This window comes from Lithobates pipiens, unplaced genomic scaffold (assembly GCF_037356315.1).
Source record: "Lithobates pipiens isolate NorthernLeopardFrog02 unplaced genomic scaffold, aLitPip1_a1.2 Scaffold_16, whole genome shotgun sequence".
Classification (NCBI taxonomy): Eukaryota; Metazoa; Chordata; class Amphibia; order Anura; family Ranidae; genus Lithobates; species Lithobates pipiens.
The window spans coordinates 116,324,323-116,339,234 of record NW_027507748.1 but is presented as its reverse complement, the minus strand read 5'-3'; the positions used below and the strand labels follow the sequence as shown (position 1 = coordinate 116,339,234).

At 43.4% G+C, this 14,912-nt stretch overlaps 1 protein-coding gene across 2 annotated transcripts in view; it reads left to right on the top strand.

Annotated features, from left to right (window-relative positions):
• Positions 1 to 14,912, top strand: part of GOSR1 (golgi SNAP receptor complex member 1) — a 182,803-nt gene that overhangs the window by 50,867 nt on the left and 117,024 nt on the right. For both annotated transcript variants that reach the window (XM_077480330.1, XM_077480329.1), the window contains exon 5: positions 13,418 to 13,509. In XM_077480330.1, coding sequence (XP_077336456.1) covers positions 13,418 to 13,509 — 92 coding nt within the window. The remainder of the gene's footprint in view (positions 1 to 13,417; positions 13,510 to 14,912) is intronic.

Below are 14,912 nucleotides of genomic sequence, written 5' to 3'. Positions count from 1 at the left end.
AGTAATTTTTAAATTCATTTTTCTTTAATGTACATCATAGGACACAGAGTCTCAAGTAATTACTTGGTGGGTTATAGGCCTACCTTCAGGTGTTGACACTGGTATAACCAATACAGGAAGTTGACTCCCCTATATAACCCCTCCTCCTTCCAGGAGCACTCACTTTTTTCGCCAGTTTCTAAGGTGTTGGTCACGAGTGAAGATGTGCTCTGCGGAGCTCCAGAAGGGATCCATGCTGGATTTAAAGAAATATCCACAATCGAATCCATCCTCGCCACTGAGGCCATAGGATGGTACCTGGACCTCGATGCAAGAACAAGGTTTTGCCTGTAATGCTTCTCTTTGAGAGCTGGACCCTAGGAACCAGGACTCTTTTTGGCCTTGCTACATTTCCTAAAGTTGTCCTGAGGGGTGCTATACAAGGCCCAAAGGAGCGGAACCCCATTTAAAAGGGCCCCAGTTTTGAGCGTGTTTATACGCAGCCCGCCATGATGGGTGAAAGTTGGATCTGTCTGTTAAATCGGCAGTATCCTGCAGCGAGGACAAGGTAAGGGAAGAAGCTTTGCTTTTTCCTTCAATATACCTTATATACCTTATAAATGTCTCCTCTATAAGGAGTAATTTACACTACCTATGATGTGTCTTAATGCAGCTCTGTCTCAGAACATGTGTGGTCCCAGCGGCAGAGGGGGTTCTTACTTAAATAGATCTTGTGGGATTTGGTAAAAAATACAGCAGTTGCTAATACAGAGATGTGTATAAACTTCTATATGGGCGGTGGCTGATTGGTTGACGCAGCTGCTTTAGCTGCATGGTGTAATTACAACCCAGCACTTCCACCTAGTAACAAAAAACTAGTTTAAAAAAACGATAAATCTGCTGACAGAACCCCTCTTCCCCCTCCCCCCTTGTAGAGGTGTATAGTACATTCACCTTACTTTGTGTTGGCCATTCGGGTCCCTAGCAGGGCCTGAGAACGCAGAGGGGCATGTCCGCGAGGTCATGTGGCACTGTGTATGGATGTAACGTCCACACACACACACACAGCGCTCGCCGCATAGCTGAGGGGAATCGCTGAGGATGCCAATCAGGTTCCACCTGAGGCTTTATATCAAAGACACTCTCATTTCAGAAAGACTTTTTAACTGAAGAGAGGCAGTCTGTCACACTAAGAGACACCAGAGCGCTGGGCACGTAGGGGTGTAAACAGGCATTTCCAGACAGGAAAAACTATTGTTACTTAGTAGCAAAAGAACTGTTGTTTTGTGTGTACCTCTGCTTGTGCTTTGCACTATGTCTTCCAGACCTACCGTAAAGGTACCTAGGGTGTCACCCCCCCCCCCCCCCCCCCAGGCGCTGGGAATCCCAGTTATGCCTCCATACTGTCTTCCTCTTTGGAGAGATCATACATGGCAAGCCAGGATGAGTCATTGGAAGCTAGCGGTGGTGCAACTGCTTTACACACTTCAGCCCCTGTAGAGGTGACTGAAGATGCATTTTCCTCTGCCTTGCAAGGCTTAGAAGGAAGATTAGCAGCTTTAATCGCATCCTCCATCCAGTGTATAGGAAGCGTCCTAGATCCCCCTCCCCCACCTTAGACTCTTTACAGTCAGTGGAGGGTCCAAGAGAATTATGGGGACAGGATGGGGTATTGCCCCCAGATGATCGGAAGGAAAGACATGCGATTATTTCTCTGCAGAGGAAACAATACTTGAAGTTCCCAAGGATCACTACTTCACAATCCGAAGTACAGAGGCTTGCAAAGATGGTTTGCTCTACTTGCATGCTACCCCTAACAGAGTTAGCTGAAGGGCCGGTCTCTTCCTTGGGTTCTTTGAAGCCTTTACAGCCTTTGCATGCGTTTCCCATCCATGCATTACTAAAAAAGCTTATTTATACCGAATGGGATAATCCGGATAAGCATTTTTTCCCTTCCAAAGAGACTCGCAAAGCTCTATCCTATGGAAGAAAGATTCACTAAAGATGGAAAGTTCCACCAATTGACGCTGCGATTTCCAATGTGAAAAAAAAAATATATATATATATATTTTTTTTTTTTTTACCCAGTGGACAATGCGCTTATGCTTAAAGATCCAACAGATATGAAGTTGGAAGGTCTGTTAAAATCCCTTTTTTTCTTAGCAGGTACTGTTGCTCCGCCTGCAATTGCAGCTATAGGCATCTGTCAGTCCTTAAAGGACCAGTTCACTGATGCTCTCAGATGAGCTCCCTGCACAACAAGCACAGGAACTGGCCGAGCTACCTAAAGCATTATGCTTTGCTGTAGACACTATGAAGGATTCTATTCACCAGGCATCACGCCTTGCGTTTGTACTTGTACATATGCAAAGGACCCTTTGGTTAAAGGGTTGGTCAGCTGAGACGCCTTGTAAGAACCTTCTAACTAGTTTCCCCTTTAAGGGAGAATGATTATTTGACGATAGTTTGGATAAATACATTCAAACAATTTCCAGCGGAAATGGTACTCTTTTGCCAGTCAAAAGAAAATATAAGCGTCTTTCATTTAAACTGTTCGGCCTCTGCCATCAGACCAGGCATAAAGGAAGACCTGGGGCTACAAGTCTGCAAAGCAGAATACAAGACCTCCTTATGAAGAGGCATCTCCCCTCACCAAGGTGGGGGGGGGTAGGGGGGGGAGAGACTTCTGATGTACTCAGAACTCTGGCAAAGGGAGATTCAGGACAAATGGACTCTCTCCACAGTGTCTCTAGGATACAAGCTAGAGCTTTGAGAGTTTCCACCATCTCGTTTTCTGAGATCAAACGTTCCCAAGGATCCAGGGAAATGTCAATCCCTGTTGCAAGCATTAGACCGATTATTGGCTCTAGGGGTGATCAGACCGATTCCCAAACAAGAGCAAGGTTTGAGGTTTTACTCAAACCTAATTACGGTGCCAAAGCCAAATGGGGATATCAGAACAAGTCTAGATCTACGTAATCTAAATTGGTTCCTGAAAATCCGCTCCATTTGCATGGAGTCAATCAAGTCAGTCATTTCCATCCTGCAAGGAGAAAAACTTCTGGCGTCCATTGACATCAGAGATGCATAGCTGCTTGTCCATATATTTCCTCCTCACCAGAGGTTTCTGCGGTTCAAAGTAGAACAGAAGCATTTTCAGTTAATAGCCTTGCCTTTCGGGCTTGCTACAGCACCTCAGGTATTCACTAAGGTATTAGCCCCACCTCTAGTCAGGTTAAGGGCACAGGGCATACCTGCTTGGCTTACTTAGATGATCCATTGTTAATAGACCAGTCAGTGGCTTGCTTGAAGCAAGTTGTAGCCATCACAAGCAGTTACCTGGAAGGTTTGGGTTGGATTCTCAACCTAAAGAAATCCTCCTTAAAGCCACTAAGAAGGCTGGAGTATCTGGGCCTGATCATAGACACAGCCCAGCAAAGGGGTGTTCTTGCCTCCTGCAAAGATCAGCTCCATACAGGAGCTGGTGAGGATGATCAGGTCGAAGAGAAATCCTTCAATTTGCCTTTGCATGAGGTTGTTAGGGAAGATGGTAGCTTCATTCGAAGCAGTTCCCTATGCTCAATTCCATTTGAAACTGAAAGCAGTATTCTGTCTGATTGGAACAAAACGATTCAATCTTTGGACTTGCCAATGTGGCTGTCCCCATGAGTGTCCCAAAGCCTCAGTTGGTGGTTACCATCTTGGAATTTGCTGAAGGGAAAGTCCTTCAGATCAATTATCTGGAAGGTAGTAACGACAGATGCCAGCCTTTCAGGCTGGGGAATAGGAGCCTTGCCCATCGTCATCTTAGAGATTCCGGCAGTGTATCTGGCTCTAGAAACCTGGACCTCCAGGTTAAAGAATCAATCACAAGGGGTCACCAAGAGTCTCTCAGCTCAGAGAGAGGTGAACCAGATTCTAACTTGGACAGAAGAGAATGTCCCATGCCTATCGGCAGTTTTCATTCCGGGAGAAGATAATTGGCAGGTGGACTATCTAAGTCGCCGGCAGTTATTCCCAGGAGAATGGTCTCTTCACCCCAAGGCGTTTCAGGCTGTTTGCCAAAGATGGGGGACTCCGGACGTAGACCTTCTAGCGTCCAGATTCAACGCTAAGCTAGTCAACTTTGCATCCAGGACAGGGAACCATTTGCATACGGAACAGATGCGTTGGCGATCCCGTGGGATCAGTTTTTACTGATCTATGCACTTTTCCCCGATTCAGTTGTTACCTCAAGTTCTTTGCAGGATCAAGCTGGAAAGAAAATCGGTAATACTGGTAGCACCAGCATGGCCCAGAAGGTCATGGTATGCAGAGATCGTAAGGATGGCAGTGGAGGGTCCAGGGCTCTTCCCACTAAGGCCAGACCTGCTATCTCAGGGGCCGATATGCCATCCTACTTTACGAACGCTAAGTTTAACGGCTTGGCTATTGAGACCCACATTCTAAATAAACGGGCTTTCCAGGTCAGTTATCTCTACTTTGATTAATGCTAGGAAGCCAGCTTCTAGAGCTGTATATTATAGAGCCTGGAATGCTTATGTTTCCTGGTGTGAATCCAAGGGTTAGTACCCTCGGAGATATATCATAGGCAGAATTCTTACCTTTCTACAATTAAGCGTAGAGATGAAGTTGGCCCTGAGTACTATTAAGGGCCAAGTCTCAGCCTTTATCAAGTTTTATTTCAAAGACTGCTTGCTATGCATTCTTTAGTCCAGTGTTTCATGCAAGGAGTGTTGCAGATTAATCCGCCAGTTAAATCACTCTTAAGCACTTGGGACTTAAATTTCGTTTTTTGTCAGTGTTACAAAAACAGCCATTCGATCCGTTGCAGCATGTTCCCTTAGTCCTTCTGCCTAGGAAGCTGATATTTTCGTTTTGCTATATCCTCAGCAAGGAGGATTTCAGAATTGGCTGCTCTTTCTTGTAAAGTCATATTTGATTATTCATGAGGACAGAGTGGTGTTACGCCCTCGTCCAGGTTTTTTGCCAAAGGTGGTTTCAGGCTTTCATCTGAATGAATTGTCCTGCCAGGGTTTTTTCCCAAGACCTTGTTCCAGGGAAGAAAGGTCACTACATTGTCTTGATGTAGTGAGAGCAGTGAAAATGTATTTAAGAAAACTGCTTCGATTCATAAGACTGATGTCTTCTTTCTTCTGCCATAGGGTCCTAAGACTAAGGGTCCTATTGCTTGGCTACAAAAACTGAGTGCTCCTGGAAGGAGGAGGGGTTATATAGGGGAGTCAACTTCCTGTATTGGTTATACCAGTGTCAACACATGAAGGTAGGCCTATAACCCACCAAGTAATTACTTGAGACTCTGTGTCCTATGATGTACTCCAAGAAAAGGATTTTACAGTTAAGCTGTTTTAAAAATCCTATTTTTTCCTTGTTAATCTACAACCTATAATGTAAAATTAAAAACAGAATTTTAGAATTGTTTGCAAATGCAAATGTATGAAAAGGAAAAACTGAAATATCACATTGGCATGACTATTCAGACCCTTTGCAACAACGCTTAAAATTTAGCTCAGGAGCTGTCCATTTCTCTTGATCTATACCTTCATTGGACTCCACCTGTGTTAAATTAAATTGATTGGACATCATTAGAAAAGACGCACTTTTTCTATATAAAAGTCCTCACAACTGATAATGCATACTGTATAAGGTCAAAATTCATTAGATCAAAGGAACTGCCTGCAGAGCGCAGAGTTAGGATTATTGCAAGGCACGGATCTGGGGAGGGCTCCAAAAACCTTTCTGCTGCACTGAAGGTTCCCAAGAGCACATTGGCCTCCGTAATTCTCAAATGGAAAAATTTTGGCACAACCAGAGCCTTCATAAGAGAGGTAACCAAGAAAACCCGATGGTCACTTTGACTGCACTCCAGAGATCCTTTGTGGAGATGGGACAAAGTTCCAGGATGCCCTTTACTGTAGCACTCCACTGATCTGGGCTTTATGGCAAAGTGGCTAGATAAGAGCCTCTTGTCAGTGCAAAACACATGAAAGCCAGAGTCTGCAAAAAAGTACCTGAAGGACTCTGACTGTGAGGAACATGATTCTCTGGTCTGATGAAACCAAGATTGAATTGTTTTTCCTCAGTTCTAAACATTATATCTGGAGAAAGCCAGGCACCCCTCGAACCCTGCCCAATACTATCCCAACAGTGAAGCATGGTGGTGGTAGCAGCATGCTGTTGGGGTGTTTTTCAGCAGCAGGGACTGGGAAACTGATAAGGGTTGAGGGAAAGCTGAATGGACCAAAGTACTGAGATATCCTCAATGAAAAGTATCTAAAGGTTCACCTTCAAACATGACAACGATCCTAACCACACCGCCAAGACAGCACTGGAGTGGCTTAGGGGTAACTCTGTGAATGTCCTAGAGTGGCCCAGCTAGAGCCCTGACTTGAACCCTATTGAACGTCTCTGGAGAGACCTGAAAAATGGCTGTACACCGACAGTTCCCATCCAGTCTGACTGAGCTTGAGAGGTTTTGCAAAGAAGACTGGTAAAGAATTCCCCAATCCAGGTGTGCAAAGCTTGTCGCGTTGTTCCCCAAAATATTTGAGGCTCTAAATGTTGCCAAAGGTGCTTCAACAAAGCATTGAGCAAACGGTCTGAATACTTAAGTACATACTTACATTTTTTTTTTTTTTTTTTTTTTTTTTTATGAATTCAAGACATTTTTAAAATTTTGTTTTCACTTTGTCATGGGGTACTGAGTGTAGATTGAGGGAAAAAAAAATATTTAAGCAACTGTAGTGTCAGGTTGCAACATAACATACAATTTAAAAAATGAAGGGGGTCTGAATACTTTATGAATACACTGTATCTCTGTTTTGCTTAGATCAACTAGTTTAGATTCTGTGTATTTATTTTTTGCTGGCTAGAAAATAAACGCTTTATCTGTGACACAGAATTCTTATTAAAATGCTTTTCATTCATTAGGCATCCACTAGAGGGCAGTGAACAGCATTGCTAGATCACCTGTCCATAGCAGGATTTTCTTCGGAAACATGTAAGACTCAGACCCAAATCAATGATGGGGCAGTCTTAGAAGTGAAATTTCGTCTGTAACTTTGAAAAATAAGAAAAGATATCAATATAGCAGTCCTGGACAGGTGGAAATACCTGGAAGGGAATTTTTTCTGGTTCTCCACTCTGAAATGTAGAAAACTGCTTTTGGGTAGGATTGGCATTTAAGATAATTTAATAAATAGGGTCCTTTGTTTTTTTTTTTGTTAAGAGCATTTTGCCTAATGCCGTCTGTTTTGCTCAATACCTTAGTTCTGCTTTGCCTAGCACATTAACCTTGTTTTGCTTAGCAGCTCAGCTCTGCTTTGCCTAGAACCTAAACTTGGCCCTGCTTTGCCTTGTACCCCAGCTCAGCTTTGCCTAGAATCCTTATCTGTAAGTGTAGCTGCGGACAGTCAGTTACTAAAGAGATATGTTCTGCTTACCCACACAAGTACCAGGCAATTACAGTAAAAACATCTGTGCATTTTAAAAATTGTTTTGCAGCTAGCAGTGAATTGTAACCTGCAGACTAGATCAGTTGTTGCTGTATTTTATATACAGTTTTACTAACTTATAGGTGCACTTTAGTTTAAACTATTTTTTTCTTGGTTACATGTTTTTAGATTGCTAAATATAACCTAATCATTTCATTTTGAGGCGGCACAGTGGTGTAGTGGGTAGCATTCTCACCCAGCAGTAAAAAGAGTCGCTGGTTCAAAACCCAACCACGACACTACCTGCCTGGAGTTTGCATGTTCTCCCTGTGCCTGCGTGGGTTTTCTCCGGGTACTCCTTTTTCCTCTCACACTCCAAAGACATGCAGGTAGGTTAATTGGCTTCTGTCAAAATTGGCCCTAGTATATGAATGGGGACCTTGGATTGTGGGCTCCTTGAGGGTAGGGACCGATGTTAGTGTGCAGTGTACAGGGATAGGGACAATTGTAGACACTCACTCAGGTTGAACTGGATGGACTGGTGTCTTTATTCAATCTTACTAACTATGTAACTATTTATTTGAGAGGGTGGCAGAGGAGCAAATATCACTGAAAACTGTTTATACCTTGTGTCTAGTTGTACGAGGAAACATAATTGTACACATTTCTATAGCTAAAGCTAAAGGACAGCTAAATGTTATATACATCTCCTAAACACTCCAACCAGAGACCAGTTGGAGTCTCTGCCTACCCAGCTTTAAAGGGGAACTAGTAAAATTTTCAATCCTGTCTGCTCTGGCGTCCCTCAAAACAGTGCGGAATGCCTGGGTTGGGTGGTAGGAAGGATCAGTGTTGGATGAATGGAAGGGGGTCTCGCTGGCTACTGATCTATATCCCGGACTGAATACTGTCTCTTAGAATATAAACGGCCACCCAGCAATGCATGTGTCTGGGAGGTACAGCCCATCCTTTTGCTACCACACGTATGTGTTGAGTGGTCGTAGAGTGGTCTAAAGAGAGACTATAGAAGTAGTTTCAACTTTTTTGTAAATGTGCTTCTCTAATTGAAAACTATATTCATAGCGCAGAGAGGAGGATGAGTCACTTTTTCAGCTGTCTATATAGTTTGAGCTTTACTTACTCAACTCTGTAAACAGAATTTCCAGTTGTACTGCCACCTGCTGGAGGATTGGATATTGGCAAACAAACTGTGGGCCAACCGAGTATGTCTCAGTTTTTTGCTAGTGTCCTAGGAGGTTGGATGTCTTTTTATCAGCTCTGCTGTTTTAAAGACTAGCCTGTGATTTTGTTTTGTTTATTTTTTTGCAATTTTGATTTTATAGCAATTCCATCAAGACTCTTTTCAACACAGTTACTGAAGGTTCCCTCTCAGATCTGCAGCTATCTGGCATGGTTGTCCTCCGTCTGGATCTAGACTACCTCATCCCTGCTGGACTGGACCTTCAGTCATTTGTTTCACGCTCTGGTGTCAAGCATGCTCTCTTTCCTGCAATACTGCCTCCCCGCTGCTGCTCCTGTTGTGACAACTATGAAGATCTTTGACTTGTTCCTACTGTCTGCCTACAATGGCTTTTGGTATTGCCGTAACAGGTGTTCCCAGCTCAATTTCTAACAGGTCAGGGACTGCTTGCAGCACACATTCTGAATGCCCTGACGTCTGCAGCCTGGAGTCATGTCGTCCTCTCCTATTAGGGCCTCTTCAGCCTTCAGAGCCCTCCTTGACTGCGTCGGGTCTAGCTGTTTCCTATACTCTCTCAGCTGATGTTACCTGCACCCTTATTTGGCTAATAAGCCATTGGCATGAAACTCGGTTTGATTCTGAATCACTCTTTTCCAATTTTTTTTTTTGTTCTATTGTGTTAAGTTTTCAATACAAATAAAAAAGGAAAGGGGGGGTGGTAAAGGCCCCGGGACAGGCCTTTTGTACTTTAACAAGATGTTTTTGCTGTCAAAGAAGTAAAAATATGAAATAGCATTACCTTTCAGCTAAATTTGTTATCATTGTGGCATTCACAAGGCTTAATGTACTCTGGTAGTTTAAAGGATATAATAGTAAGGCAGTCAAAAAGAAAGGACAAAGGAAAAGGCATAGGATGGGAGATAAAGTGGAAAGGATGAGGAATAGAAATTTAGGGAGGAAAATTAGTATGTCAGAGAATTGGTGCTCTTGGGTTAGATTGGAAGTATGAGATACAAGGGGACCAGATTATTAGATGTGATTGATCACTTCTCATTTACCATGGTTCTATTTAGTCAGGAGAGAACTTCGAAAAAGTTTAACGTAGAGTTTTTCTACATTGATGCCACTGTTTATTAACATTAAAATTAAAGGTGATCAATCTTGCTGCTGAGAGAGAATAAACTGTCCAACTAAAAATATAAGGCGGACATCGGCAACATTCCAGCACTACAAAGATTTCAATAAGAAATGTAAGTGCGGTTAAGGCAGTAAAAATAGACTACGAAAGACACATAGTGGGGAGAGTAAAAATAATTCCCCCAATATTTTTAAATATATTAAAGGGGAGGGCCAGCTTTAAAACATTTTTTTCTTAAAGTCAGTAGCTGCAAACACTGTAGCTGCTGACTTTTAATAAGCAGACTTACCTGTCCGGGGCACCCGCGTTGTCGGCTGCCCGAGGCTTACCCGTCCCTTGGCGCTCGGGTCCCGGCGCTGCCATTCCAACTAAGGGAAACAGGCAGTGGAGCCTTGCGGCTTCACTGCCCGTTTCCTACTGCGCATGCGCGAGTCGCACAGTGTGTTGTGAATGGGGCGCGCTGTGTTCTGGGACACACAGTTCCCAGAACACACAGCGCCCCATTCCCCAGAAGACGCCGTACGGAGGAGAGAAGACCAAAGATCACCGCGGAGTAGGAAGAGGTAGATTAGGACGATATGCCTGTTGCAACAGGCATTTCTGGTAAGTTTAAAAAAAAAATTCATTTTTTTTTCAGATTTTTTGCAAAATCTTAATGTACTTTTGTTTTTCAGGGTGGCCCTCCACTTCTTGCTTAAGGTTTCCTCTTCCATTCATCTTAAAGCAGGGGTGCCCAACCAGTGGCCCGCGACCTCCTTCTGTGGGATGGCAGATTCGCAAGCCCAGATCATGGGTTGCAGACCTGCCATCCCAGAGCATCTGTGTTAATGAAGCCGGCAAAGCAAGCAGCTGTGGAGCAGAGCTGTATAAGCTGATGCTTCCTTTTTAGCGCCATCTCTTGCCACAGGCGGAGTGATACCAAATGCACTCTGCTGGGGACAGCAACAGCAGGTGATAATTGAATGGATGACTGTTATTAAAGGTCAGTTTATTACTAAAATTGCAGTGTATATATGGGCATATCTGCGCATTGGTTACTGGGCTGCTTTCAAACAGTGAAGTGCACCTTCAGGTTACCTGGACTGAGACATAAACTTTTGTTATTACCTGCGGGTTTGGTGTGCTTTCAGAAAGTGCACCATACCTGCAGGATATAATAGAAGTCTAGGGCAAAGTGTAGCTAACCCACAGGATAGACACAGGTTCACTGCGCTGCATTAGTGTGAAAAGCCCCTTTCACACAATCAGTCTGACTTAATCGGACCCTCCATTCACCTCTATGAAACGGCAAATGTAAACAGATTTGTGTCCTTTTACACCTGCCTACCTCCAATCTGATTCGCTAAAAAATAAAAATAAAAAAAATAACAGAAGGTGATCAATCCACTTCCATCAGGGCAAATCGGAGGTCTCAGAGTAGAGTGGGCTGTATCCGTGTCCGCTCTGCACGGACCTTTCATCCTCCTGCTCATTGTGGCCCGCGACCGGTTACCAAGTCGCTTAAGTGGCCCTCGCTCTTCAAAAGGTTGCACCCCTGTCTTAAAGAGTAACTCCAATATTGCTGGGGAAAAAACTTCCCACTGGGTGATCAAAGTACTGTACATTGCAGGGATTTTAACAAACTTTGTTGCAGATTTCCTACCTTTTGTTATTCTGAGAGCTGATTAAAGAGAAGGGACACACACCGCCTTTTACACAGCAACAGAGCTGATGCTGTCAATCACAGGCTGTCTGTTGGAGCTCCCTCCTCTTTCACCTTTTTACCTCTTGGTGTCAGGAAAATTTGTCAGAAGTGACTCATTCTGATAGCAGGCAGAAACAAGGGTTTATACTCTGGATTGAGACAAGTACACCGTTTAGAAGGATATGCTTTGTTCATATTTCATGTCTGATGGTTACAACCACCATCTTGGATAGTTTAGTGATACTTGTTCAAAGTGATAGTCACGTGTAATCATTTGCAAGGGAAATTTAATATATTAGTATTAGTGTGTGTCAAAGTCCAAGAACAAAAATGCAATATACTGTATACTGCAGCTTGCCAGTGCTTAGATGTGATTGGTTTTGTTTATTCAGTCTTTTTTTCTCTCTTGAATTTCACCTGGCGATCTTGCCAATACTTGCTGTTCTAAGTTCACAGCACTCACTCGCTGTACTTTATGGAGGAGCAGCGTTGACACTCTAGGACAGGACTATAGAGCACCCCCTTTATTCTCATCTCCATCACTGAGGCTGGGTTCACACTATAGAACGCAGCGGCCCACAGCAGGAGTCCGGTGCATCTCCATTCACCGTATCAGGTCAGATTTCAGCCTGAATCTTGGGCTGAATGCGGTCCTGAAATGGACCAGAAGAGGCACATGATTCCTATGCAATTCGCACCAGAAACACTGTGGAGATGTGTGAACTGGCTCCATAGAGAGCCGGTCACTGTCTCTTGCTATGCGAATTGGATGCAGTGAAAACCCCCATTCAATTCGCAGTAGTGTGAACTCAGCCTTAGTGTTTTGTATTATCCAGGGATATCAGCACAGAGATCACAGGAAGTCAACACGCAAGATTTCTGGAAGTTTCCCAAAGGGTATTTTCACTTATTGTGCTTTTAATGGTATGCGGATAGAAGACAATCCGTAACGCCATACATGCTCTTCGATAAGTCCGAATTTATTGTAACTCCATAAAAGATAAATATGTACAGCAGAAGTTAACGCGTTACAGCCATAATGGCGTGACTGTACATCCTGCACCCAACAGCTCAGGAGGATCTCTACATAGTCTGGGGTAGTAGCACTTTTTTCTTCTATTGACTGATTACCTTTAGGCTGGATTCACACTGGTGCACTGTGCGATATCGCATGTGATTCGCACTGCAGTGCAAATCACATGCGATGTCTGTGCGATCCGAATTCAGCCATACAGACTATGGCTGAATTTGCATCCCATTCAGGCCAAAGTCAAAGTCAAAAAGTTATTTTTTGTTCCACACCAGAATTGGATTACCTGCGTGTGAACACCCATGCGATCCAATTCATGTTTGAACTGACAGTTCACACTGCGATATGCAAACTGATCTGGGGGTGTCATTAACTTTGTATTGACACTCCCAGTGGTTTGCGGATGGCAGTGTGAACTGCCTGCGAGTCGGGTGCAATGGGGGAACTCATGCTAGATTCGCATCGGTTCTCACATCACACCAGTGTGAATCAAGCCTTAATGGTATATTTACCAGAACTGAAAGGAGCAAATAAGGGGAGTTCATTGTTGCAGCTTACATACCCTTTTAAACACAGGCCAGAACAGTAATGTCCAGTGCTGGACTAAACTCTTGCATTCATGGCAACAGTCATGTCATTCACTGATAAAATAAATAAAAGTGAAGTATCATCTCCATTAACAAACTGGTTGCTTGGTTAGGAAAACAATATCTTATGAATAAACATTATTGAATATTATCGGGAGTCATACGTTTTAAAAATGTTCTGCTGTTGTACGCATTCGTTTTGTTATAGGTAATACCTTTAGTTCTATTATGCGCAGTAATAAGTCTACACTTGTTATATATTAATTACAATACTTGCATCCCTTAAAGCTCAAATAACTAGTAATGCAGTCTATATATTAATAGACGTGAGTGTTTCTTTACAGGATTACACACATGAATTCCACAAAACAAAAGCCAATTTCCAGGCAATTCGAGAAAGGGAAGATCTCTTGGGATCAGTACGGAAGGATATTGAGTAAGTCACAAATGATGTTAGGGAATCAGTGGTCAGTACATGGCATTGCTTTAATTTCTGTGATTTACTGCTGTTTTTATGCTGCTGATCCCTTTTAAAGGAACATCTATCTAATGGTGCTGGTCTCTCTTCTCTAATCCTGGCATGTATATTTAAATACTGTATCAGTATGGTTTCTATGGTAACGTTTAGCAAGGACCTACAGAGCAGTGCAGTAAGTCTTTGTATTTTATGATGTTATTATTAATGTACTGTATATATTATGTTCAAAATTATGTTCAAGTTCTTTGAAATTGCAGAGAGAGAAAAATTGTAATATCTCTGGATTTACAGCTTTACATACATTGCAGTGTACATATTTAGCAGGTGTAAAAAATAAAATAAAAATATATGTGTGTGTGTATATATATATATCGGCATATAACACGCACTTTTTCCCCCTGAAAATAGGGGGCAAATTACAGGTGCATGGTATACGCTGATAGTGTATCTTGGAGAGAAAGGAGGGGGGCGAGCGCTGCTGGAATTCACCGAGCCATCATCTCCTGTTTACTCGGATCTCCCTCTGCTCTCACGTCACACACACAGTCCCGCCTTGGACCAGTGTTCTGATTATCACAGGAGCTGGTCCAATGTCGATGGCGGAGGCGGGACTGTGTATGTGACTGCCGACTGAGAGCCGAGTAAACAGGAGATGACGGCTCAGTGATTTCCTGCACTGAGTTGACGAGAGATGGTGAGGCTGCAGATGGGCATTAAGCAGCTTGCATTGATGGCAGATGGGCACAGATCAGGCTGCATTGAGGCTGCAGGTGGGCACTAATCAGGCTGCAGATGGACACTAATTGGGCTGCATTGAGGCTGCAGATGGGCACTAATTGGGCTGCATTGAGGCTGCAGATGGGCATTAATGGGGCTGCATTGTGGCTGCAGATTGGCACTAGTCAGGCTGCATTGATGGGCACTGACTATTATTTTGCTTCAAAGTGGTTTATTTAAAAAAATATTTTCGTACATCACAGGACACAGAGCAACAATAATAATGACTATATGGGTTATATGTCACCTACTGGTGGATGACACTGGCAGATAGTCAAACAGGAAGTCCACCCCTAGATAACCCCTCCTACACAGGAAGGACCTCAGTTTTTTCACCTTTGTTAGGTGGCATGGTCACTGATGTGATACATGTGTTCTTTGAGCATACTTGGAGGTCTGGATGGTTCTATTTAGAAGCATGGACTTCAGTCGGATCCATTTGAAAAAGTTGTCAGCCAAAATGGATGGTACCCGAGCCTCATTGGAAGGAGAGAAGATTCCTCGAGGTTTGCCTGTAATGCAGCCTTACGGCTGGACCCTGCATAATGGAACCCCGTGCAGTATTTGTTCTGACCAAAGTGCTT